The 26,403-nt window shown below is 39.0% G+C and overlaps 1 protein-coding gene across 2 annotated transcripts in view; it reads left to right on the forward strand.

Moving 5' to 3' along the window:
• LOC148084030 (voltage-dependent calcium channel subunit alpha-2/delta-1-like) overlaps window positions 1-26,403 on the forward strand; it is an 89,435-nt gene that overhangs the window by 54,615 nt on the left and 8,417 nt on the right. For both annotated transcript variants that reach the window (XM_087787294.1, XM_087787293.1), the window contains exons 18-37: window positions 349-423; window positions 873-944; window positions 1,023-1,094; window positions 1,160-1,221; window positions 3,047-3,123; window positions 7,797-7,857; window positions 7,922-8,028; window positions 13,105-13,189; window positions 13,350-13,412; window positions 15,747-15,862; window positions 16,056-16,139; window positions 16,393-16,460; window positions 16,545-16,583; window positions 16,645-16,716; window positions 21,436-21,588; window positions 23,342-23,394; window positions 24,940-24,995; window positions 25,397-25,523; window positions 26,092-26,204; window positions 26,283-26,365. In XM_087787294.1, the coding sequence (XP_087643420.1) occupies window positions 349-423; window positions 873-944; window positions 1,023-1,094; window positions 1,160-1,221; window positions 3,047-3,123; window positions 7,797-7,857; window positions 7,922-8,028; window positions 13,105-13,189; window positions 13,350-13,412; window positions 15,747-15,862; window positions 16,056-16,139; window positions 16,393-16,460; window positions 16,545-16,583; window positions 16,645-16,716; window positions 21,436-21,588; window positions 23,342-23,394; window positions 24,940-24,995; window positions 25,397-25,523; window positions 26,092-26,204; window positions 26,283-26,365 (1,638 nt within the window). The remainder of the gene's footprint in view (window positions 1-348; window positions 424-872; window positions 945-1,022; window positions 1,095-1,159; window positions 1,222-3,046; window positions 3,124-7,796; window positions 7,858-7,921; window positions 8,029-13,104; window positions 13,190-13,349; window positions 13,413-15,746; window positions 15,863-16,055; window positions 16,140-16,392; window positions 16,461-16,544; window positions 16,584-16,644; window positions 16,717-21,435; window positions 21,589-23,341; window positions 23,395-24,939; window positions 24,996-25,396; window positions 25,524-26,091; window positions 26,205-26,282; window positions 26,366-26,403) is intronic.

Here is a 26,403-nt window from a genome sequence, read left to right on the forward strand (position 1 = left end):
TGTGTGGCTTTTGGATCAAGGTTAACGACCCCCACCACTGTGTATATGTATTTTTAGAAGCAAGGAAGGTCGTTAGCCTTGACCCAAACATGATAAAAGGGATAGTTCAGACACATTTGTGTTTGGGCCTTTTGGGTTACCTGTGTTATCAGTTTTATCTTGTATATTATACCTTATACTTTATTGAATATTGTTTTGATTGTTTAAGCGCTTTGTGACCCTGGTCTGGAAAAGCGCTATATAAATAAAAATTACTTACTTACTTACCTTGACCCTCAGATAACACAAGGGTTGTCAAATGTGTCTTAATGAAAAAAATGTATTTCATTTTTATATGTTCTCTTCTAGTTTGGACCAAATGGCTACTTCTATGCCATCGACCCAAATGGATATGTCCTCCTGCACCCCAACCTCAAGCCGCCGGTACGCCTCTTAATCCCACATCAGCCGTCAGCCTTCTGTCTCTGCCAGACTGCACATGCCAACCCGTCCGAACAAATCAGCGGAGCCGTGACGATTAAAGCCAAAGAGATTTTGTTTAACAAACATTTCTTCTAATTCTTTCATGTCAGGCTTTAGAGATCAATCATTTCTTTCAGTCTTAATTTGTATCAAAAGTTTTTTTTAATTGTTTTCTTCTGACGAGCTGGCAAGTCGATTACACAGTTTGATTGTTTTGATGAGTCGTGTTTTGTTGATCCCTCAGATGAGCGTGCTTCTGGTAAATGTGCTAACTGAACCCAGCTTATGTCATCAACGTTTCCTTTGAAACAATTTAGAGGCAGAAAAAAGGAGGTTGAAATGTTTACCCGGGCGATGTTGCCTGTTCTTTCTCAATCCCTGAGTAATGCAAGACAATAAATTGATTTCAGACGGCGGAGTTTAATGAGCCTGTGACCCTGGACTTCCTGGACGCCGAGCTGGAGAGTGACTTTAAAGTGGAGGTTTGAGAAAGTCCTCACGGCCTCAGTATCAGTGTCTGTCGCCGGTGCTGATTGATTCTCCCGGGTTTCTGCTTGCAGATAAGAAAGAAAATGATTGATGCAGAAACTGGGGAATACAACATTTCTGCGCTGGTCAAATCCCAAGATGAGGTGCGTGACAAGCATCCGCGAGTGTGGTTTACGCTTTCTGACCAAAATTCTGTTGACCCCCACAGCGCTACATCGACGTAGGCCAGAGGACCTACACATACGCCCCAGTAAAAGGGACAGATTACAGGTAAGTAGATTTTAATGCATCTCAAGAGATGATCATTATGTTACTCTCCGGCTGCCAAGTGCAGTAATGGAAGAGATCCAGATGCTTTTATGAGCCTGACTTTGTAAATGGCAAAATCCTAATTGTTTAAAACCCACTTTGGTCACCGCTCGCCATGGGAACGGCTTTGGATAGTGATCTTTAAAACCAAGATAATGTCCAGGCACTTTTTAGAATGATGGATTTCCCGAGGCCTGTTTAAGTAAATATTTCCCACTTTAATACTAAACGGGACTCTTTAAAAAAAAAACACCAAAAAAAAAACAATTCAGATGTGTTATGACACACAAGACTTTAGTTTAAGATTACAAACTTGCAACATTCCATCACAACAAGTCAGTAGCGTGTTGATAAACTCTGACATGTTGTGCTGAAGACTGAAGCACCGCAGTGCTGTTGAGCAACTGTTGGTTTTAAATGCTGAATGACTGATAAACCAGAGAATCATTTTTGGAGTTCGGAATGTTTTCCATGTATTCCTCAATCACTGTTGGAGACGTTCATCCTGTTTTTGGACCAACTTTAAGAGTTAATACTTGGTTGAGAAAAACGGCATATTTTCTTGTCAAGAGTCGCAGTTTAATGTTTCTTTGGTCTTTATTCAAAATAAAACAGGCAGTAATACTCAATGTAACAAAGTGGTTTCTTACATGACTCAGTAACAAATGCCTGGGTATTGGTGGCATCTTCTTAAGGGTTAAAATGTATGCATCCTTTTGGCCCAACTTACAACAGTCTCAATAGGAACAAGAAAATGCATTTCCAGAAGAAAATGCAGTGCGAATGCTGACCCTGCTGTGCTGTGGAAGTAGTGAAATTAGTAGTAGAAGTATTAGTGTAAGTAGTAGTAGAATTAGTAGTAGTATTACTAGTAGAAGTATTAGTGGAAGTAGTAGTGGAATAAGTAGTAGTAGAAGTATTAGTGGAAGTAGTATTGGAATTAGTAGTAGTTTTAGTAGTAGAAGTATTAATAGAAGTAGTAGTGGAATTAGTAGTAAAAGTAGTAATATAATTAGAAGTAAAAGTAGTAGCAGTATTAGTAGTAGAAGTAGAAGTGGAAGTAGTAGTGGAATAAGTAGAAAAGTAAAAGTAGTTTCAGAATAAGTAGTAAAAGTAGTAGTATCAGTAGTAGTGTAATTAGTAGAAGAAGTATAAGTAGTATGTCAAAAGTGGAAAGAGTTGAAACATGAGTTGAAGATTTTCCCCATTGAAATGAATGGGGTAGAAAAAGAGGAATAAAAAAAGAGTGGAAGAGATGAAAGAAAGCTAGAACATAGCCCGCATTTCGGAAACGGGCTAAATTGATTACAGTTTGAACGGTTCAAATCGGATAAAAATGGTGTGACGAGAAGTGACACACAGTTTATGTCATAAGAAAACTTCCCAGCACTCACACAATAATGGATCACATTTACTCAACAGTGTTCAGTTTGGCTCTTTTTATTGTATAACTTACATTTTTATTTGACATGTCTAACATCTGGCATCTATATTATCATTTTTTTTTTTTTGCATTATTTTAAAAAGAAATGTTACCAAAATGATTATATGAAGTGTAACAAAAAGATAGAGGGAGGTGAAGAAGAGAGTGCAGCCATGGTGGAACAGGTTAAGACGACTGACTGGGGAGATCTCTGACGGGATAGAAGATAGAAAAAGGCTGACTTTCTGTAAAAAACTCTTATTTCAAATGCTAAAAAAGGCTGATAAAAGAAAATATATATTTTCCAACTGATATGTAAACACTTTCTTGAAATACTGAGTCTGATTTCTTCTTCCTTCACAGCCTGGCCTTAGTCCTTCCCGACTACAGTCGTCACTACATCAGAGCAACCATCGGCGACACCATAACTCAGGCCAAATGTAAGTGTTGATGTTGAAGGTGGAAACACCGTCAATGTTTTGGCAGCTGTTTACAGCGGGAACACTCCACTCCACGGCACATACGCTCACACACAAACCATATTTCATACGTCTGCACCAGCTCATTTACCGCCTCGGCTCTTTTAAGGTCGGAGTCGCGGGGACGATAGGTTTATGTTCCGCTCTCGTTCGGCATAAACAGTCCGCGGAGGTCACTCGCGGTGACTACAAACGCAATAAACGACGGCATATTTTTGGGCATGTTTAGGGGAAAATAAAAAAAACACACTCATCTCGTCCTTCTTTTTCAATATTCTTATTCAATTTGAATAAAATATTGTGTAACCCTGTCCCCTTCTGTGCTTCTCTCTCTCTCCAATGTCTCCTTCGTCCTACTTGTCAAATTCTTTCCCCCCCACCCCCGGTGTGTCGGACCCCCTGCAGCATTCTTAGGCAAGTATTCTCCTCCCGTGCTTCACCTCCGATGCCTCCGTCTGATCCACGAGCGCCGCTACTCTCACGCTCTGTTTTCACAACCCGCTTGTCCTGCTTTAACTTCTGCCGGTTATTAATGAGCGTTGTGCCGCCATCCAGCGAGCGCCGCCTGCTCTCTGAAGCCTCGCATGCGAAGGCCGTGCCCACACAGCACGTCGTGTGGTCGTGTTCTACCTCCTGGTGCCCCGATGGCACTCAGATGTGGTTTTTCTGGGATCTCACGTATTGTGGCGAGCAGGATGTTTGCATTATTTAAAGGTGAGGCCATAAAGGAGAAAGCTGTGAGTCGGCAAGAACACGAGCGGCTGCATTTTTTTAAAACTTGTTTTCTTTTGGTCTCCCCTCTTTGATTCACTCCGGGCTTCACAACCTTGTGAAATAACTGCTAATGAAAGGCAGCGGCTTCTTTTATATACTCCTCATCTTCGCCTGGTTTTCGTGTACTGTCATGGCAAAAAAATGGCAGACGACTATTGTTTTATTCAATTGCTTCAACGGCTGGACCAAAACATTTTCAAAAACCAGCTGAAAGGAGTTTAATTTAAGAGCTGGTATCTTGATATGGTCCGTTGTGTTCTTGATAATAACCACTTCTGCCATCATTAGCTACGACTAGCGGCGTGTAATTGAAAGAATCTGGCATTAAGATACGTTTAATGATACACTAGAAATAATAAAACACATTGTGGTACTGTAGTAACAAGGATTTATTTGTAGTATTGTCCTAGTACTTAACTCTGGTGTTGCAGGATTAACAGACCACTTTACTGTTGACAAAGTCGTAACTGCTTTCATTCGTTTGAAAACCAAAAAATGTCCAAACATCTGCTTTAAATACCGCTGGAGACGATTGCATCCTCTCGTCCTCAGTCATCGTAGATATTTCATCGTTCCTTTCATTGTAGAATGTAATGATCTACTGGCCAAAAGTTGAATTGCAACTTTTAAATGAAAGAAACGCCATAATAATTGTTATTAAAAAAAAAAAACATTTTATTAAAATTGAAACCTAAAAACTATGACAAAAATAAAAACATTTTATTTAAAACCGGTTTCCTCCCACAGTCCAAAAACATAGAGGTTGACTGAGAACTTTGGGAAATTGTCCATAGGTATGAGAGCGTGTGTGAATGGTTGTCTGTCTAAGATATGCGTCCTGTCCAGGGTGTCCCCTGCCTCTCGCCCTATGATACTGGGATAGGCTCCATAATTATCTTAAAAAAAAATTAGTGAAGCAGAGAGTGCAGACAGGGTGGAACAGGTGGAGACCGCTTGATTAAAATGAAAGATTAGAGTTAGAGGAGTCCGAGAGGCTTTAGGATGAAGGTTGTTGGAAAACACCAGCTAAACGTAGAGAACCAATGGATGTGTTAAATGAGGAAGTGATTCTGTCAGGTTAAGATGGAGGAGGATAAATGGCTGTGGTGACCCCTGATGGGATCTGAACGACTCACACCAGGTGAATCCACGTGAATCCCATTCCTAGAACACCTGGTTATGATTTGATGAACAGGCAACGTCCAAATACATATCAGCAAACATAAATGTTTAGCGTTAAACTGCGAGCCGGAGGAAAGAAAATGTATTCACTCGTCACTCCCCGACTCTCGCTGCGATCCATCATTACCAGATACTCTGCTGGATTAGAACGCCCCGGCGAATATCAAAGCGAGGCACATGGGTGCAATTATTTCCCAATCACGGCCACCACAGAGGACAAGGAGTAGCCAGTGTCGTCATGAGAAGTTTCTCTGGACGCTATAATCAACTGTCGACACAATGTGCCTCCGAGACCGTCAGGTTACGCTGCGGTTCCTTCGCTCTCCGGTCTCGTGTTCGCCGATTCTTCAAGGCGAAGAAAAAATATCATGACGTTAAAAATATCTCAACCACATGTGAAGCCCGTTTTCCTCAGCAATCCATCAACACTGTCTTCATTTTCCTCAGGATCTTTTGTTGGGAATGCAATATTTCTATTCAGGGCTCGCTCTGTGAATAAAATATTGGGACACCTTTGGCCTCTTGTGGTTTCACCCTGTCTTTCTCCTCCCCTTTTTTTTTTTTTTTACACCACCGCCCCTCTTCATCTGTGTCTCCGTGGGGAATGACCTTTTCCTTCGTACACTTGTTCTCTGCTGGGATTTCTTTCCTCTCCAGGGAAAGAAGGCAAGTATCCTCTCTGTTTTTTTTCTCTCGTACTGTGTCTCACATCCTCGTTTCATGCTCTGCCAAGTCAAGAGTCCAACACCTATAAAGTACTTTCTCAAAAATAAAGCTGCCAGAACCTTTATTAAGTTAAATAGCAGTTGGTTCATTCTGAAAAACTGGTGCCATTTGCACTTTATTCATGCAAAGCGTTATTAAAATCACTTTACATGTGTTATTATTAACCATTGATAATTTATATAAAGAGGAAGTTAATTCATGTTAACCATACAATTACAGACAATTTGTTACATAATAATTGCATTTAAGTGTTGTAAAATCTCCTTATATTGATAAAGGAATTGAAGGATTTGTTATTTTATTTATTTACTACACAGTTGGGATTGGTCAATTTCATTGACTGCACCTCTCACAGCCTTCAAATGGATATTCTATCAAGTATAGCATTCAAAGTTTCCTTCACCAGACAATCCAGTTGAAGAAAGTATCTTCATTAACACGGTCGTAATGTTAAACCTTACCATCTCTAACTAAAAACGCCAAAAGAATCGGATCAAATTGTGTGGTAACTGAACTGCTTGAGACCTTGGCTCCTGTAATTTTAATATCATTATTGCAAGATGTGATGTCATCTTTTTTATGTTACTTAAAGAAATGGTGTCTTTGTAATAATCGCAACATGTTACGGGGTGATATGTTAAACCGAAGCATAAGATAAAATTTGAATTATATTTTTAAATCATAAATTATTTTGAAAAAGCATAATGAAATGAATGGGAAATAAAACAGTAAAAAAAAAAAAATACAATAAAAAAATATATATATATATATATATATTTATATGTCAATATGGGACTTTCATCAACATTGGGAAACTGTGATTGTTCTTCATAAGGTGATTAAAAATTGTATATTTATACTTATAACAACATAAGAATTTTACTTTTTTTACTTTTGATCCATTTATGTTCATTATAAAGATCATAAAAAAGTGCATATTTATACTTAGAACAACATAATTAGAGTAAGTTTTTAAGATTTATTCTTTTTTGTTCATAGAGAAGATGATTAAAAAGTGTATATTCATACTTTAAACAACATAAAGTAAGTTTTTACGTTTGATTCTTTTATGTTCATCGTGAAGATGATTAAAAGGGTATATTTATACTTATAACAACATAAGAATTTAAATTTTTAACTTTTGATCCATTTATGTTCATTATAAAGATCGTAAAAAAAAGTGTATATTTATACTTATACCAACATAAGAATTTAACTTTTTAACTTTTAATCCTTTTATGTTCATCATAAAGATGATTAAAATGTGTACATTTAAAGCTATAACAACATTGTAATTCACAAGGACAACTTTTAATCCTTTTGAAAACATTTTGACACCATCTTTGATAAAAGGCAGCAGTTTTCGTAGCATGAACCAGATGAGACGTGTAATTAAACCTATGTATTCTCATCTCGCTTCAAAAGGATTTATTTCAGTTTACATCAGTGTTACATCATCAAGTTAATCACACGCTTGAAGCTTCCCGGCACCGGAGTTATTAGATCTGGTCTCTGATCCTCCTCGTTTCAGAGAACACGTCCTGATTCTCTCGCTTACACAACAAGAAGGGTCCGAGGTTTTCTCTGGAATGTCTCTGCGGCGTCAGAATCAAGGATTTTAAGAGTCAGGGAATTGGTGCGACTTGAGTCAAATGTTGAGAACATTTTTATCACAAAAATAAAGCTTAAACTTCTGCTATTTAGTGTATTTTATCGCAAATGCCACAGATTTTTAAAATTACATAATTTGTAACATAATAATCACTCTCACCCTGAACTTGACGTTAACTTGTCAGATTTACACATTTATTTAGCATTAATGACGCTTTTACCATCAATAATGTACATTATTTCCTATAGTGTTAATGTTAAAAAGGAGAAGTGATTTGAGTATTATTTATTAGGATAACAATGTCTTAACTGACTTTATTTTCTTTATCTCATCGCATCAGTTTCTGAAAGCCTGCTGGCCGACAAGTTCGACGAGTACGGCTACACGTTCATCGCTCCCAGGTAAGACGAGAGGAACACTCGCTTTCAGAACTTCTTTCAATGAACAAATCCATCTCCATCGTAGAGTCTACTGCAAGGACCTGAAGCCACCGTGCGGCGACAAGAACAACACAGAGTTCTTAATGGAGTTCAACAGCTACATCGACACCAAGACGCCCAACAACCCAATGTGTGAGTGAAACCGAAGCAGATCTACGAGTGAAGTTGACAAACGTTTCATCAGATGTGGCAGGTTGACGTGAGGTTTATGAGGGAACAGCGTTATACACAGGAGGACTGTGATCTTAAATCGTTCTAGCATGTCTTGAATCTTCACCGACGGCTTGTTTTTAGTGTAGATGTGTCGATCGAATGCCTCAGGTCACCAGAAATGATTCAAACATCTATTCGAGAAAAACGCTTCAGTTTTTAACCCATTTTAGACTACAATCATATACAGGTCGAACATTTTTCATAATCTAATGTGAATTGTTTTCGACTGTGTAATAACAGTTTAAAAACAAGACAAAAAAGGTTCCTTTTTTATTCAACTTTACGACATAATAGCAAACTTTCACTTCTTTTATTATTGCTTCTTCCCGCCAAGTGCAATTGTTTTCCCCAAAATGAATATTGCTTTGTTCATAGTTTTCAGTGATTAAAACTGATTTTCGATCTATTTTTCTCACTCAATAAGCCCCTACTTATTTTTCAACTCCCTCTCAGTGAACTCAGCATCACTTGAAAAGAAGAAAAACGTTTCTGTCAATCACAAATTGTTTAAACGTTCATAAGTTTGTGTAACTCGTGACACATTTGCAGGTGAATTTCGTCCATGTTTGTGTGGGTTCCACTGCATGATTACATAAACACAGTAATTGGCTATTTAATAATAATTTATTAGTATTTAATATAGTTTTTATTTAGAAATCAAGGTTCAGACAAAGAATGTATTTGAGATAAAACAAGATAAATTCCCTTTACATCATAAAATATCATTAAGGTATACATAGTTTGATAAAGTTCAATTTTCTAGATGGGGTAACATTTTGTAATTCATCAATAAGGGGTTAGATAGTGTTGTTTTAAATTTGCCTTTTAAATTTCCTCAGTTTCGTTTCTCCTGGTTGAAGGCTGACATTTTTTTGTCTCAATGAGGCGAAGGTTCAACCGTTAATCGTCCAGAAATGCTTCAGAACAACAAAAAATGAACAGTTAAAAAATAGATGACTGGTGTGTAACGATAACTTCCGCTCATGATGATTGGATCTCACACTTTGCTGCTCAAACGTGCATCACTTGTTGTTCCCGAAGAAGAAAAAAACAATTCAATATATTTATCATAGCAGCAACCCGTGGTGAAAACATAATGAACAAATGATTTGTTTTCGTATTTGCGAGTTCGCCTCAACGCCAACATTTATTTCTCCGCCGTCCCCCCTCAGTCCCCGCGTCGCCCCCTCGATTTGACGCTAACTCTAAAAGTCTGACCATCACACGCCTGAGCGCACATGTGTGAGGCGCGTCGGCTTAGATGTGACGCGCTCGCAATATTCAACAGCAATATGGCTTCCACACCCCACCTCTCGCCGCTCGACCTCACCCAATTACCGTGTGTTTGTGAGAAAGAGCAGGAACACGTCAAGCCGAGAGCACGAGCACGGCAATAAAAAAATAAAAAAAACCGAGGGGCCGGCGGACCTTCTCCGCGACATCTGACCGATGCATTAACATGCTCGCCATTCCATCACGGACACTCGCCGATATCCTTGTCCCTCCAGGTGAAACAATAGCTCTTCAATATCGACAAGTTTTAACGGCATCTTCTCCTGCTTTATATCTTGGTAATATCGAGTTCAAGTACCTGTGATGCAACACGATCAGCCCAATGAAACTTTTTCCACCAACTGAAATATTACTTTCACCGTTATTAGCTGTTACTTTAACAGGGTCCCCGGGGGGGTCGGGTGGGGGTCGGCCCGTGTTGGCGTCTCAAGCGTTGTTACACGCTTTGCTTGGTTAAAGCACGGCGGTGGCAGAGAAGTCCGAGTACATTAGGAATTCCTGAGCTGCCTTCAATAAAGGATCCCTCGTAAAGGAGAGAGAGAGAGAGTTGGATAAAGTGTTGGAGCAGCTGCCTCCTCTGATGTGTGTGTGGCGTGTCATAAAAACCACGGAGGGGTGTATTCGGCGACGGTAATGGAGCGAGGCGGGTTCGTCCGAGAGTTCAAAGCGAACGGGCGAGATCCAGAGGTGGACGTCTCGTCCCGAATGCCTTGCTCAAGAAGAGTCTGTCTGCCTGTGGAGGTGATGAGAAACAGGTGGACGCCTGGAGGGTCAGGAGGATGAGTGTCGGCGAGAGTCCTCGCCTGAGACGTGACGCCGGACGAGACACAGCCGACCTGATGCAAGACTGTGTGCAACTCAGGTTCTAGCAGCGAGGGCGGCCGTGCGGTGACCCAGGACTCCAGACGCACATCATAACTGCATTTCTGTACATTTTCACGATTTTAATCTTAATCGAAAAAATTTAGAAATTTGTCCTGAACTCAACTCAAAAAACACAGTTTGGCCAAAAGTAATGCAGACAGACAAAGTACACTTACATACAATTTAACTTAGAAATATGGCTTTTATTTAGGAAAAAATATATTTTGTCAAACTTAGGAGTTTTTTTTTTGTTAACGTACCTGTTTAGAAGTACATCAGTGCCATCAGATTATGAATGGGTGAATTCTACATTTAGAATTTGAAATATTGATTAATAATTGAACTGTGTTTTTTAAGGATTTCATTATTTTATGGAACTATTGAATATTGACATTTTTGAATTTGAAAATGATTATTTGTTGTTGTTTCTTACATCTTTAATTATTTTTTTTTATACATATAGTCTGATGATTTGGATTATGTTGTTTTTATTCCAATAAGGCTAAAATAAATGTGCTAAATTCAATATTCTTTTATACATACCCCTTTAAATTCAATATAAAAATGTTCCACATGACAATACCAAAAATTAACTGAGCTGCATGACTACTAAAATAATTTTAACCTTTAAATGAATAAATGATTGAATTCACTTATAAAAGGCTTAAAAAACAACATTTCAATGAAACGAATCCAAAGTTTAAACATGTTTAATGTTAAATTTGAATGTAATTTTTTTTATTTTCCAATTGCGCTGATATACTTTCAAACATCAGCGCTTGTTCAAAAGTAACTGGTTTGGCACACAAATACACAATCAACAAAATCATCACTGTGTCTCACAAATTACTGGGGTTCACTATGTTGGGCTTGTATCGTCCACCCTGGTCGGATCAATCAGGTGATGACTCGGGGAGAGGACTTGAGTTAAGTGGGGCTTTACAGAGGTCAGTGATCAGAGACCACGACCATCCATCTTCATCTGCTTCCTCTCTTTCACTTCATTGTTTCAACATCAAACATGTAGGTATGAAGTTGTGTTCTCTGACTTCTGTGGTCAATTTTATATAGAATAAAAGCATCTTATTTGAACCCATATATATATTTTTATTTTACTCAGTATTATTACACTACTTTAAATGTATCAACATAATAAAAGCCATTTTAGACTCTTTGATATCATCAAATTAAATGAGATGGAAATTGCCTGCAAAAATGGTTGGATGGCACCATTTGAAATAAAAGCAGCCTTTAAAAGATGTGTTGCTCCGGATCATGTTACCTTTAGTTATCTTGTAATTAAATCCACTACCAACTTAAAGTGCACCAAATTGAATCACCTCAAATTAATCTCGATAGATTTATATCTCCTCAGACTGAACTTTCTGAGGAGGCTCCAATCATTTAACATCTGCAAGAAGCTCCTCTGCATGTTCTACCAGTCTGTGGTGGCCAGTGTTTTATGCTGTGGTGTGTTGGGGTGGGAATGTGCCCAAGAGGAGTGTCAACAGGTTGGACAGGTTGATCAGAAAGGCTGGCTCTGTGGTTGAAATGAAGCTGGACTCACTGGTGACAGTTGCTGAGAGGAGATCACTGGACAAACTACTGTCCATCATGGATAATGACAGTCATCCTCTCAACACTGTCATCAGTGAGAAGAGATGCAGATGAAGCACGAATGCTCCTCCCATGATGCAACACTAATAGACTCAGGGACTCATTCATTCCTCATGCCATTAGATTGTATAATTCTGAGTTTGGGGGCAGGAGTGAAGCGAAAAGATGATTCTATTCCATCTTAATCTTTGTTATTTTTCTTTGATCCAGATTTAGATTGTGTCATCTTGTACTTTCTTTTTATAGAAACTTTGTCCTTGTTCTTGTTTCATGAATCCATCGTCTGTGTTGCTGTGTGCTGGAAAAACAATTTCCCTAAAGAGACCTTCAGAGGGATCAATAAAGTTTATCCATCCATCTATAAGAACCCACAAGATGTACTTGGCTAAGATCGTTCAACAGTCCGTTCTGGAAGATATTAGAAAATGAAACAATCAATTGAGAATATATTAAAAACAGATGCATGGTCTCGGAGATGCTCGATGCTAAATTAACTTCTAGTGAATTTAATGGGGACTTGTTTCCTGCCTGAACCAACAGCTCATTCAAAAGTTTGTGTAAAGGCTCATTTTTGAAACGGTCACAATAATAAAAACTGGACTGGACTGAATCTAGAAAAAAAGGTGATTAAACTAGAGAATTAAATTTGGCGTAAAAGCAAAGCACAGCTAGACTTTACTCATTTTTATGTTTTCTTATTGGCTCATGTTTTTACAGCATGTTGTGCATCTTAGGATGTTCAGGGAGTAAAGATCATCACCATGTGTACATATTTGATTATGAAGATGAGGAAAATCAAATTAGACAAAAATGTCCTAAATTCACGTTGAAACCACACGAAAATATATAAATTGTTAAGCAACTAAATGTATATCTAATTTGGGACGCCGTAGCCTGCAGCCCAGTCGTGACAAGAATACAACTCTGGTGGCCCCCCAGCAAGTTCAAGACCCCTGTTTTGAAGAAATAATTACAGAAAATAGGATCAAGAATAATAATGTCAAAATATTTCGTAGTGCTGCTTTAAAAACTATTATTTTCGGTAATAGGCGTCACATGCATCACATGGTTCTGATCAATGGATTAGTATACAGTAAACATAATGATGTTTAGTCACTTTAATTCTAAACACTCGTCCACTCATCTTCCACGCAGACTTCTCTGTGACTCGTCCGCACACGTGGTGACAATCCTCCTCACAGATGCTCTTTTCTTCCTCAGGCAACGTGGAGCTGGTGAACCGATTATTACTGGATGCTGGCATCACGGCCGATCTAATCAGGGTTTGGAAGGAAAATGAGTTGCAGTGAGTACGAAGAATCCAAACAACCCATTACTTTTTATCAACGTAGGAACTCAAACCTGTGATCGTTTGGTGTCTGGAAGTGAAAATCCACATCCAGGAATCCTGTCCAGATGTTCCTTTTCATGATGGTTCTTGTAAATTCATCTTATCTGCCTGTCAGGCCCGGCGTAGCAGCCAGATTTGTTGCCACTGACGGAGGAATTACCAGAGTCTACCCAAAAAGGTACTTGTCAATCTCCAGGGGCTGATTTAGAAGCACCAGAAGAGGGGAGGTTATATGTTCGGGATTATAAAGAATAATGATGTGGTTTGCTAACTCGGGGTAAGTAATACCACGAAGTCAGAGCTGATTTTTTTTTACAGTTATCCATCTATCAATTGTTACTTTGTAATAGCGGTAGCATGGCAAGAAAAGCCCTGGTTCCTACATCCCATGCTACTACCTGCATATTCTCCCGGGATACACCATGACTTCAGTATCCTGCCTGCAGTTAACAGCCCCGGCTTTAAAGAGAAACATATTCCACATGTCTGCTGTCGGATAATCTGTTGCGCAGACGTCTCGGACTGGTTCAGAGAGAGAGCGGTAGCAAAGAACGGATCGCAGCGTAAGAATTACACGCCTTCCGCAAAGATCAACTCAAAACTCAATCCTGATTTGAAAATTATTTAGATATGTTCTTTAGACAATGTGTCTTAAACGTCATCAGCAGATAAGTATGACTTAAAAAAACAACTTGTTCAATCAAAAGTATGTATCTGTTTAGTTTCAATCTTTGTCCAAGAATAGATATTGACGCTTAATAAATAAAAAAAAACACTCAAGAAAATTACTTTAAAAAGTCAGTAGACTACATGCACATTTTCAAGTACTTTTTTTAAGGAGAAGGTGAACTTAAGCAGGTCAAGGGAGATGGGGAAACAAGGGGGGCAAAAGACCCTCATGAAAATTCAAATATGTTCAGTGTTGATGAGGAATAAAATTTCTAGACTATCGCTCTCTCAGTGAAAGATCTCCCATGAAGATTCAAAGATGCCCAATTTCAATGATGCGTATATTTAATAGATATTAAATATGAATTGATTGAAGATCGTAATTCTCGTAACTCTTTTCTTCTCCCCCTCTCTCTTCAATGGTTTGCGTCATTTGTTTTTTTCAAATTTGTTTTCCTCTGTAACTAGTCAAAGGAGATTTTCAGAATTTGAACTTCATTTGTAAATGTGAAGGATACTGAAGGGGTGCCGAAATAAAAAATATTAAAATTTTAAAGAAATTAAAACTGTATTTTTAAGGTAGGATTCCAAATGTTATCATGTGCTCATAATGCATTTAAGCTGAACTCTCAATAGAAAGTGTATTGTTATTTAATCGTATATATGTGACCCTAAAATGAAAAGTTAAATGACAAAATTTTCATTTTTTTATCTGAGTCCATGGTTTTTAGCTAGGATGAGGTTGAGGGAAGAATAGAGCAAGAGATGTAGCATCGACAGCAGGGATGTGGACTCTGTACTGATCCAGAGAGTTGAGCTTATAGGAAATCTCTCAACCCTTGAATCTAAATTCCTACTCTCACATATGGTCACAGTGGGTAGTGATCGAGAGAACAAGATCGCGGGTACAAGCGGACAAAATATGTTTTCTCCGCATGGTTGCTTGTTTCTCTCTTAGAGATTGGGTGAAGCAAGGTCATCCGGTAGGGCCTCAGAGTAGAGCAGCTATCTGAGAGGAGTCGGATAAAGTGAATGGACATCTGGTCCCGTCTGAAATCTCAGCAAAAGGGAGGTTACGATATATTACGAGTCCATCATGACGTAACAATGGGCTTCACTCCTCAAGCCAGCTGTAATCACAACCCACTTTGTTTATACAATGAGTCCCTTGGAGCTGGAGACTTCCAGGATTGATTGACCTGGGTGAGAAAGCTTGATGCTGGACCAATCACAGCATAGTGGGTGTGGTTGCGGTAAACAAGATTTAATCTCCAGAAAAAACAAAGGGTTTTCAGTGGGCGGGGCTTAAGATCATTTTCTAATGTAAATATTTCAATGAAAATAGTTTTGTCCAAACATACTGAGGAGTACAATGGAGGTAAAGGTTAAGAGAAACTTCCTTAATTCTTAATCCAACATATACATTTAGTTTGTTTCATATTTTACATGCAAGAAACCGACAACTCAAAAACAAAAAAGGTCAATTTTGCCAAAAATCTCATCTGGTGTTTGAAAATCACACGAATTATGGTAAATGGTAAATGGCTCTTACTTATAAAGCGCTTTCTATGCTTATTCAGCGCTCAAAGCGCTTTACACTAGGATAAAAATTCACCCATTCACACACTGATGGGAGTAGGCTGCGACGCAGCGCGCCAGCTCAATCATCAGGAGCAATCAGGGTAAAGTGTTTTGCTCAGGGACACAATGCCATAACGCGTCCGGAACTGGGATTGAACCCGCAACCTCTCAGACCACGAGTCAACCACTCTACCTTTTGAGCTATGACGCCTCTGTATTATTGTGAATTCTAATAAAGTGTTTTTTAACAAACTCTTCTCAGTGCTGGCCTCAACTGGAAGGAAGATTCTGAAACATACGAGGCGAGTTTCTACAAGCGCAGTCTGGACACCGACCTCTACATCTTCACGCCGACACCTTACGCCGTCAAAGCCAACGGTGAGTGAGGCTGTGTGTGTGTGTGTGTGTGTGTGTGTGTGTGTGTGTGTGTGTGTGTGTGTGTGTGTGTGTGTGTGTGTGTGTGTGTGTGTGTGTGTGTGTGTGTGTGTGTGTGTGTGTGTGTGTGTGTGTGTGTGTGTGTGTGTGTGTGTCAGAATCACGGCTGAACATTCACGTTTGTTTCTTCTTGCAGCCAGTCTAGAATCAAGCGATGACTCGGTGCTCGTGAGCAAGGTGGTCGACCTCAACATCAACGATGTAGTACTCAAGCCTGCCGGTAAAAAGACACGCAGAAACACTTCTAAGCATGTCTCCATTTCCTCTAAAACAAGCAGTTGTTCTAGAGAGTTCCTCCTCTCATCCGTCTTGTCGTCCTCGTACACATTACTGCATGCACACGGACCACATATCAAACGTGTCCACTCTGCTGTGATCCGGAGCCAAGCGAGCATTTTTCAAGTAGAGGGAGTGAAGTTTATTCAGGGGTCCCCCATGATGTAGCGTGTCTGGCTCTTTGTGTTTGATCCCAGTGGTCGGCGTGAAGTTGGACATCAGTGCCTGGATGGCGAGCTTCATCAACCTGACTCAGAGGACGAATGTGAGTCCCGCCTGTCTGACACCCGACCTTCCTCCTGACTGACCTGTTCAATCATGTCCATGTTGTTTTTTTCTCTTGGTCAAGTGCAACGACGAGATCTGCGGATGTCAGCGAAACGATATGGTGAGACTCTTTGTTTGTATCAGCGATGTGTAAATATTGACACGTGTGACGGTTCCTTCAGTATGTGGACTGCATCATTCTGGACGATGGAGGCTTCCTCGTGATGTCCAATCAAGATAGATATATTGATCAGGTGAGACATTCTTTCACTTTGTTACTTACACCTGTGAAAAACCTTTTAAAAATAAGTAAGTAAGTAAGTAATAGTTATTGTAAAGTGTCTTTCTAGACCAGGGTCACAAAGCGCATTAACAATCAAAAACAATACACAGTTAAAATACTTTAAGACGAACACAGGAGTTCCAGAGAATCAGGGAAAAGCCTGAACAAATAAAAATGTCTTAAGATGTTTCTTGAAGGAGTCAGTAGATCATCAAACACAGAGGAAGATCGTTTCAAAGCTTAGGAGCAACAGCCTGGAAGGATTTCTCTCCTCTGGTCCTGAACCGTGTTCAGGAACCATCAGTAGATTCTGATCCACCGACCTCAGAGCCCTAGCTGGGGTGTAAGGCTGGATCAGATCACTGATGTAAGGAGGAGCCTGACCATGAAAAGCTCTGAAAGTAAGAACCAGAATTTTAAAGTTGATCCTGAAAGAAACTAGCAGCCAGTGAAGAGTTTTAAGGATCAGGGAATTGTGAGTTCTTCTACTAGAGCGGCTGGATTACAACCGCCAGATCATGTTGTGACCTAATTCTCCTAAGTTTAGAGATTTTTACTCAGTTGAAGGAAACAGTTTCTGGTTTTCTGCAGTGTTGTACTAGAGTAGTAAATGTAAATTATATAATTGTAAAAGGTCAACCCTTAACCAAACAATCAAAAACAGCAATGAAACTGCAAAAAAAGTTTCTGTTACAAAATAATAACCCAAAAAAGAGAGGGAAATAAAAGAAAAGGGTCAATTCAGGTGGATTATAGGCCTTGCAATTTTAGAAGGAAGCTTATAATTAGGAATAATTACATTAAGATATCAATTTTTTTTTAAAAATGGATAGAATGTTTCATATTTTTATTTGGAAGCCACTGTAGAAGCTTTTCGCTGACATTCCTGCCATGTGTTTTCACCGGAATGATGTTGCGATAACACAAGGTGGAGTGGGTTGTGTGGGTGTGAGAGAAATTGGTCAAAGAAAGCTAGTAAAAAAGTCTATGAAGTAGCAGTGTTGCAGGAGGTAAAACTCTTCTAACCTAGACTAACCATGGGTTGTCATTATACACTAGTTACCTAACACCACTGAGCTAACTTGAGTTGTTGAGCCTTCATCTAAATAGAAGGCTTGTAAAATAACCTTAAGACAAAATGGAAAACAGAAAGAGAAAAGAAAAAAATAAGAGTTAATAAATATTATAAAACAGGGTTATTTGACTATATAATTTAATTTCAATATTCTCATTATTAATATGTTGTCAACCATCCAAAATTTGGTTTATATTTACTTTTTTATTGTTTTCTAAATGTGTGTGTTGTTTCACTGTGAATTTTGGCCTATTTTTCTTATTGTATGAGTTTGTTTGATCTATTTTATCCTAACTATATAATCAAAGCTATATAATCACATTGCACAAAACCTACTTAGACGTCCAATAGAGGGACTCTGAATATCATCTCCATAGAAAGGATGGGGGGGTCGTTACTAGGTATAATCGGGTTATTCTCTGCTGAGACAGCAGTGTGTTGAGGGGCCAACAAGGGTCCTGAGGCATGTGTGGATACATCACTGTCTAACTGAATTAACCGGAATATATTGTATTTGGATATTTTAAATAAATAAAAAACAATTATGATTTAAATTAATGAAATATGTTTGGATGAAAAAATTGAACCAGTTCATTGTTCAGTTGTTTAGCAGATGTTGAAGTGCTTGTGGTTATTTAGAACTTCGGAGTCAATAACAGATGGATATTTATTTAGGGCTGCTCTTTCCGGCCAGACTCCTCCATCCAAACATCTTAAGGGGCTGATCTGGATCAGTGTGTTGGATTATGTTTTGTTATTAGTGTTGAGGAACACATCAAATTTCTGCCTGTTTTAGTTTTTCTCTATTGTTTTGATCTGCTTTTAGTTTCTATTGACATATTTAGACAACCTTTGCCAGGTTTAATTTAAAAAACATGAGAGAAATGTCAATATTTGTAATATGGATGAAGTATCTGTAACTTTACTGGACTAAAAGTTTGAGGTCGATCCGTGGTGTCCGCCATCTTGGGAATGCAGTCCACCGATTAGACCAGGCTAAGGACAAGAGGTAGAGTTCGAAACGTGTTGGATTATGATTGGGCGATTTAACCATGGCCATTTATTTGAGGCTACAATGGCAAATACAGATCGCTTCTCAGTCAAGTCAACCACGTTCAAAATGGGAAATATTTCTTTCTGTCAGCCAGCCTCAAGTGGACAGTTGATGAACTGCAGCTTTTGCAATTCCACATTAAATTAACTTTTGAAACTGGATGTTTGCCTTTACTGTGAACCAAGAGTTCTTCAATCATCAATCATTGATCTAATCATATTGAATGTGAATTTACACTTTAACCTTGGTGGATGTATGCGCAGTCTGAGTGCTCTTATAGTTTTATCTATTTACTTCCATATCTATGAAACGAATAGAAATCAATAGTCTAATTCTAATGAGGTCAATTGGACAGCAGGTGACAGTCATGTTTCAAAATGTGCTCGCACAACCCAGTAGTAACCGAGCAAGAAAGTCAGTCAAGTCCTCAAGGGCCACATTATATCCTGACTGAGAGCCAACATGTGATGGAAAATCTTATAAGAGCATTACATACATACATAATAAATTCAAACATAAAAACATCTTCTTTATTTTCTACTCTGACATCATTAGGACCACATAAATACTGTCAAAGTGCAACATGTGGTCCCCGGGGGCCGCTCCTTACCCATGAGTGGTCCAGATGATCAAGAGCACTAATGGGATTGAATGAACTGTTTTCTTGTCTTCTTCATGAAAATGAATTTTCTCAATCCAGTTATAACCGATATACATTTTTATAATATACAACAGGCAGATAAACAGTGTTAAAAGAACCTCATTGACAAACTCATTTTTAAAGTCTGTTACTGAACGAACGAATCCCCCTCTAGATGGTGACGTACCTTCGTTCCAGGTTTGCAACATCTACGAGTCTTAAATCTAAAAGTCCGCCGTCACCGAGCGCTCTGATCAGTGCGAGGCGAGCGCCAGATAAATCAGCGTCTCTCTGAAGTTTGGCAGCGGTGCTAAAAGACCTGAGGTCCTGCCTTCCCTCCATCATATATCCTACAGAAGCAAAGAGTTCCTCTTGTTACACCTTTTTATGCCGTTCAGCCCTCAGCATGTTCTTTTCTTTCTCCTCGGGGAGTCTGAAGCCAACGGGTCTGTGACTGTTAGTTCATTATTTGTGTTATTGTACGGGGAAAGAGGAGAAGGCCGCCTCGTTCCGTATGGATCGGAAGATTTATAGATCCTCGCGGGTTGTTGTGTCGATAGCTATCAAGTTCCCTCCTCGTCCGCCTGCACACACACACACACACACACAGACACACACACACACTCCCTGACATCCAAACTGTCTTTCAGCACGTCACGTAGATGAATGTTCACGGTACATTCTCCCACGTGGACACACGAGTACTTAAACACGTCACACCTCTGAAACACTGAGACAAACTACTTCCTCCGGCTCGGAATTTACAACCGGCCGGTGGACTGTGTTAATCAGATTATAGCCGAGCACATCGTCCTAGTTTGGGTTTGATTTACCGCGTGTTGTGAGTTCACTGAGGCGCGGGATTATTCTTAAACTGTCGCTCTCCTTTCTATTGTTGGAGTTTCTGTATGAAACACCTTCTTATGTCCTCTCTTGGCTCAAAAATCCTGTTTTTAGCTACATTTCTTCCATTTTATTGATGAAAACCCCCCTCTAAGACTATATTATATGCTTTTTTTTTAATTTACTCCAATTTCTTATATAAAAATCTAGATTCATGATCATCCTAGTTGTAGTTTAACACATCATACCATTACTTGTTCTTACAAAAACACTGGTTCTTTAAGTCACATTTAGGTAACACAGTCATTTCAAACCTTTGGAGGAGCCAAGGTCACGAGCTTGCGAGTCCTGACAAAATTTGATTTATTTTTGATTCTTGGAAAGGGTCCATTCACCAAAATCCTACTACCATGTAACAAGTGAAAATATGGAAAAAGTGTTCAAATTAAGTTTATTATTTTTTACTTTTTTCTTGCTCTTTAGTAATTAAGTAAAATTAAGGACATATTATAATGAGAAATTCAATGAATGAAATAAACTAGTTTTCTTGTCTGTTACGCATCTGCGTTAATAAAAATGACACCTGGGTTTCAATAAAAAAGTAAATATATATTTTCCAGGCACAGGTGGATGTTGGGCTTTATAAGGTTCTGAGACTGACAAGAGGAGTTAGAAGATAAAGACAAAGAGGTTTTCATTGGGAGTTACACGGAAGGAAAAGATTAGAAATGAGTATATCAGAGGGACAGCTCACGTGGAGATGTTTGGAAAGAAAGTTAGGCGAGATAGTTTAGACATGTGCTGGATGGAGAATGGTAATGGAGATACAGAGTGAAAGGGAAAGAGGACTTGAAGAGTTGAGTTGTGATGATCAGTTGATTGATTTGATAACTAATCATTTCCACAGAGAACAACAGATGATTCCAAACATCTCGATAAGAAACAGATGGAATTATTTGTTCATTTGTATCCAACTTTTCATTCAATTTTATCAAATTCCGCTATTTCTTGATTCATTTCCACAACATTGCTTCGACTCCAGGACAGATGATGATCTTTTTTCTCTGCCACTGGTTAGATCGGTCGCTTCTTCGGTGTCATCGACCCGATCCTCATGGTCAACCTGGTCAACGACTCCCTCTACACCTTCAAGAAGACCTACGACTACCAGTCGCTCTGTGAGCCTCAGAAGGAGAGCAAGGCGGCCGCGGGACTGCGATCCGTCTACGTGGTGAGTTAGAGCAGTCGATTTCAAAGTGTGTGTGTGGGGGTCCAGGGGGGGGTATGGTATTTAATATTATATAATATAAACATGTTATTAATTTTTTTGCATTTGCCTTGAACATGCATTGCGCAAATTCTCTTGATCATCGTGTTCTCAGGTTTCCGATTGTACCTTAACACACCACCTGTGATGATTTCAGATGTTGTGTCATACTAGCTTGTTAGCTTGTAGCTAGCTAGTTAGCAGCAGTGTTGGGCAAGTTACGTTAAAATGGTACCTTAGTTTCATTACTAGTTACTTCTTTCAAAAGTAACTCAAGTATTTTAAGTTACTTGTTACTTTAAAAAGTAACTTAGGTACTTTAAGTTACTTGTTACTTTAAAAAGTAACTCAGTTACTTTAGGTTACTTGTTACTTTAAAAAGTAACTCAGTTACTTTAGGTTACTTGTTACTTTAAAAAGTAACTCAGTTATTTTAAGTTACTTGTTACTTCAAAAAGTAACTTGGTTACTTTAAGTTACTTGTTACTTCAAAAAGTAACTTGGTTACTTTAAGTTACTTTCCCTAGTAACTAGTTACTAGTAGTCACTGGTAATAACTAGTTACTAGGGAAAGTGACGTTTTATCCGAGAGAAGGAAAAGGCCAATACAGATTTTGGCAACAGGCCAATACTTTTACTATACTTTTACAATTAATTGTTCTCCTTAGGATCCAAAACACTGGTTAGCAGGAAATGGACAGGTTTATGACGGAAAAAAGACGAGAAAGATTCTGCTTTTCAAAAAGCCAAGATCACATGTCCATCCAAAATTTTAAAAAAAATGCTGAATCAGACAAACATAAAAATGTCAACGATATCCTGAAATGATTAACGAATATTGACTATTAAAAAGTGAATAAAAGAAAAACAAATACACTGGGAAAGTCCCCGGCCTTAAACTAACAGCGTTTAGTGGGGGGCTTGGTATGGGGATGTTGGGGACCTGTAAGTTAGAGAACTCATTGCTACACACATTTTTAAATATGCTTCACTTGCCCCTCACTATTGTATACACATGAATTGTGTAGCAGAGTGTGTGTCACTCACCTCTATAAGTACATTATATACGGATTGTCCAACATATACAGGCAACATACTTGTATAAACACATGTAGGCATATACGTGTAGCAGTGAGCTATCACACACACACACACACACACACACACACACACACACACAAAGCTGCACTCACAGGGGAGCCATAAATCTGGAGAGAAGAGACGAGAAGTGAAGCAGAAGTCATGGTGAAAACGTTGGAGGGGGAGTAAGAGAAGCAGCATTAGCATGCTCTGCTAACTCGACAACTAATGTGCGCTGCTTTTCATCACTTCTGCGCCATGTTACATGATCAGCGTGTTGCGAGATTTTTTTATTTTTGTAATTTATTTGCCGACAACATCTTCTTGACTCAACGCCTCATCGCTAAAAACAAGACCCTCGCATGCTAGCTGTGATCAAACCAGCATGTCGGGACTTTTACTGGAGCTGTGTGTCTACGTCCTCATTGGCTGTTTTTGTTTACATATTTACTGTCTGTTGAGGGACGGCGTTCTAATTTCCTCTCAGCGGGGAGAAAAATAAAATCCCTGGCCGGACCTTCAGGTCCCGTCGTCCAGTATTGTCTCTGTAAACACGAGCAGGATGTTCAGAGGGTATCATCTTAATCCTGCACAACATTTGTTGTGTATTTAATCACTGTTTGTGTGTCTGTTTCAGCCCACGATCGGAGATCTTCTGAGCGTGGGTTGGTGGGCGACTGCAGCCGCCTGGTGAGTCTCCTCTTCCCGCCAGCTTCATCTGGTTGTGTTTTTGTTATTGTTATTAACAAAATATGTGTTGGAGCACAACGTAAGCCGCTTCCAACAGAAACCATGTGAAGGTTTGACTTTTGGTAAAGGCTTGAATTGTTTCCAGATCAGTTTCCGGGGGCAGTTTTTCTTCTGCCTCACTGTCTTGATGTCATTACCAGAGTCCTGTACTATCAGATGGACTTTGACGTGCAGCTCCAAACTCATTTCCAGAACGAGTAGAAGTCATTTTGAGGAAGAGAAAAAAAATCTTTTAACTTGAATTTCCTTTTTTTTCTGGTCATGTTTTACTCATAACAAGATGAAGTCTCACCTCTCCTTGACCTCGTGATTTGCTGAATCAACATTTTGATGATAAAAACTGGAAACACCACACACTGAATTTGTCCATATTTTAGATGAAAACATCTGGTTTAATGTTCGCTGTTGTCAGCGGAGTCTCCAGGTGCTTGTCAGGAGTGGATTTGAAATGTTTGACCTCGTTTCTAAAACACTCAACAATAAGAGATATTAGAACTTCTGTTAGTTTCAACCGTACTGGACGTTGATGAATAATGTTACTAGTTCAACACTACATATATTTTCCTGAAGATTTTTTTTTTTTAATATATTTTTTCTCGTAGTGCTTTTATTTTTTTTAATATAAATGTAAATAAATATTGCACAATTTAATTAACTGCCGATCATAATGTAATTTCTTTATCATGCATTTTTGTACATATATTTTCCTAAAGATCTTTGTTTGAATGTCTTTTTTCTCTTTTCCTTTTATTTTATTTGTCCTTTTTATGGGTTGTTGTTTTACACCTTTCGTTTTGCTTTTATATGTTTTTTTTTATATATATACTGTTTAAATATAATAATATAAGTGTAAGTATAAAAATAATTAAATTAATACAATTACAATTAAGTTACATTTTGGCCTAATCAGATACCTTTATTGCTCTCTGATTCTATTAAAAATTCATTTGTATCACCGAGGCAAAACTATTCTATTTTATTATTTATTATATTCTTTTCTCCAAAATATGTTTATTGATCATTATAATAACAATTTACAAAGGGATAAAACTTTTTCTTTTTAAACAAACAAATGACCAAAATAACTAAAACTAAAGTTATGGTATAAATGTACAGATAAGAGTGATTGAGGGAATTTTAGAGAGAAATGATAACATAATCATAATAATATTTACATATAATATAAGAAAAACTCACAAACTCACAAAGTTATTTTAACAGACCTTTCCAAAATCTGGCCTCTTATGTGATGCGTTTTTTCTTATATGAAGGTAGATCAATGTTAATGTTGACCTATAAAGATGCTAATTTTTAAGATAAGATAAGCAACTAAGATTATTAGTGTTGGAAAAAAAATGCACTTCCAATATGGGTAAAACTGATGTGGAAATTGCTTGTACTGTGTTTCCTAAATGACTCCAGTCAAGTATAAACTGAATATGGATGAAAATGTTTTGATAATAAACGTTTTTTTCCGTCTTCTAGGTCCGTCCTGCAGCAGTTACTGGTCGGCCTGACATTCCCAAGTCTGATGCATGCAGGTAAATCGAAGACTCATCTCGAGCGACTGTTTCGGATGCACTGTGGTTTTTACCCCCCTCTCGCCCCCCCACCCACCAAAATAAAACTAACCATGCGTGTGGGTTGATTAGAGGGTGTAATTGTCCACAGGTGCCTGAGTGACTGTGAATTTAGTGTGCGTCTTTTATTGACTGTGACCTGTTGATGTGAACTCTGCCGGCAGCTGGGATCCACTCACTGCAGGATCAAATGAATTAGCAAAAGCAGTAAATCAAGTCGGTGTTTCAGGATCAAAAAGTAGTTCCTGGTCAACGAATGAAAACCTTTTATTGACAAAAAGAGAACGAATAATGACGATTGTGCCTCGTTTTAAACTTCAATTCAAACCTGATCGATTAAAGTTTGTGTTTTTCTTCCGCAGCTGAAGTGGAGGATGATGCCTCGGACATCCTGCATAAAGAAGTGTGCATCACCGAGCAAACACAATACTACTTTGAGACCAACAACTTGTCTTTCAGAGGCACGGTGGACTGTGTAAACTGCTCTAGGTAACACACACACACACACACACACACACACACACACACGCCGTCAAAGAGTTTCTGTGATGTGTCAGAGAAGTGGAAAAAAAAAAAAAAGTACCACCCCACGAGGCGCGTAATAAAACTTCCGTGAAGTCGGTCACTTGTGTGAACCACTGTTCTTGTAAGTTCATGTGTGTAACCATGCACATGTGTGCGTCAGCGTACGCCGTTGTTTTAAAGGCCCCCTCGTGCCGGGCTAATGGAGTGACTGCTGGCCTGCAGCGCCGCGCGGCGTTCCTGCGCATTAGCCGCACACGTTTCTCTTTAACGACGCGCCATAAAAAGGCAGAAAAAATCATTTGTGCAGCGGCGACATGTGGGTTTCGAGCAGGACAGTGGGGTGGCAGCGAGGGTCCGCGTCCCCCCGCAGGGAGCTCGGGGTACTTACCAGACAATGGGCCAGAACTGAGGGTTGAGAGTCCAAGGTCAAGAGTTGCACGTGGAGTCATTACTTGGATTATTTCAGGCTCATAAATTCCCAGAATTCCAACTGTCTTTTGTCCTTTTTTAAAAATATTTTCTGCTTCCACAGACTCTACCACGCTGAAAAACTGCCCAAGACCAACCTGGTCTTCATCTTTGCCGACGCCAAACTCACCTGCTCCTCCTGCGACACCAAACCTCTAATCCAGGACGAGCAGCAGTGTATCCTTTTGATTCTAACTCAGAGGGTCTCGTAATCTAAGGCTCAAACCTGTCTTTTTTCCTGACGATACCACCCAGCTACTGGTCCAGAGCCCTGCCAAATGGCCCAGAATCCTCGGTACCGGAAAGGACCTGCAGTGTGTTTCGATAACAACGAACACGTATGTTTCTTTTTAGGCGGTTAAAAAAACCCTCTGGT

This window comes from Callionymus lyra, chromosome 3 (assembly GCF_982586985.1).
Source record: "Callionymus lyra chromosome 3, fCalLyr1.hap1.1, whole genome shotgun sequence".
In the NCBI taxonomy this organism is placed as follows: domain Eukaryota; kingdom Metazoa; phylum Chordata; class Actinopteri; order Syngnathiformes; family Callionymidae; genus Callionymus; species Callionymus lyra.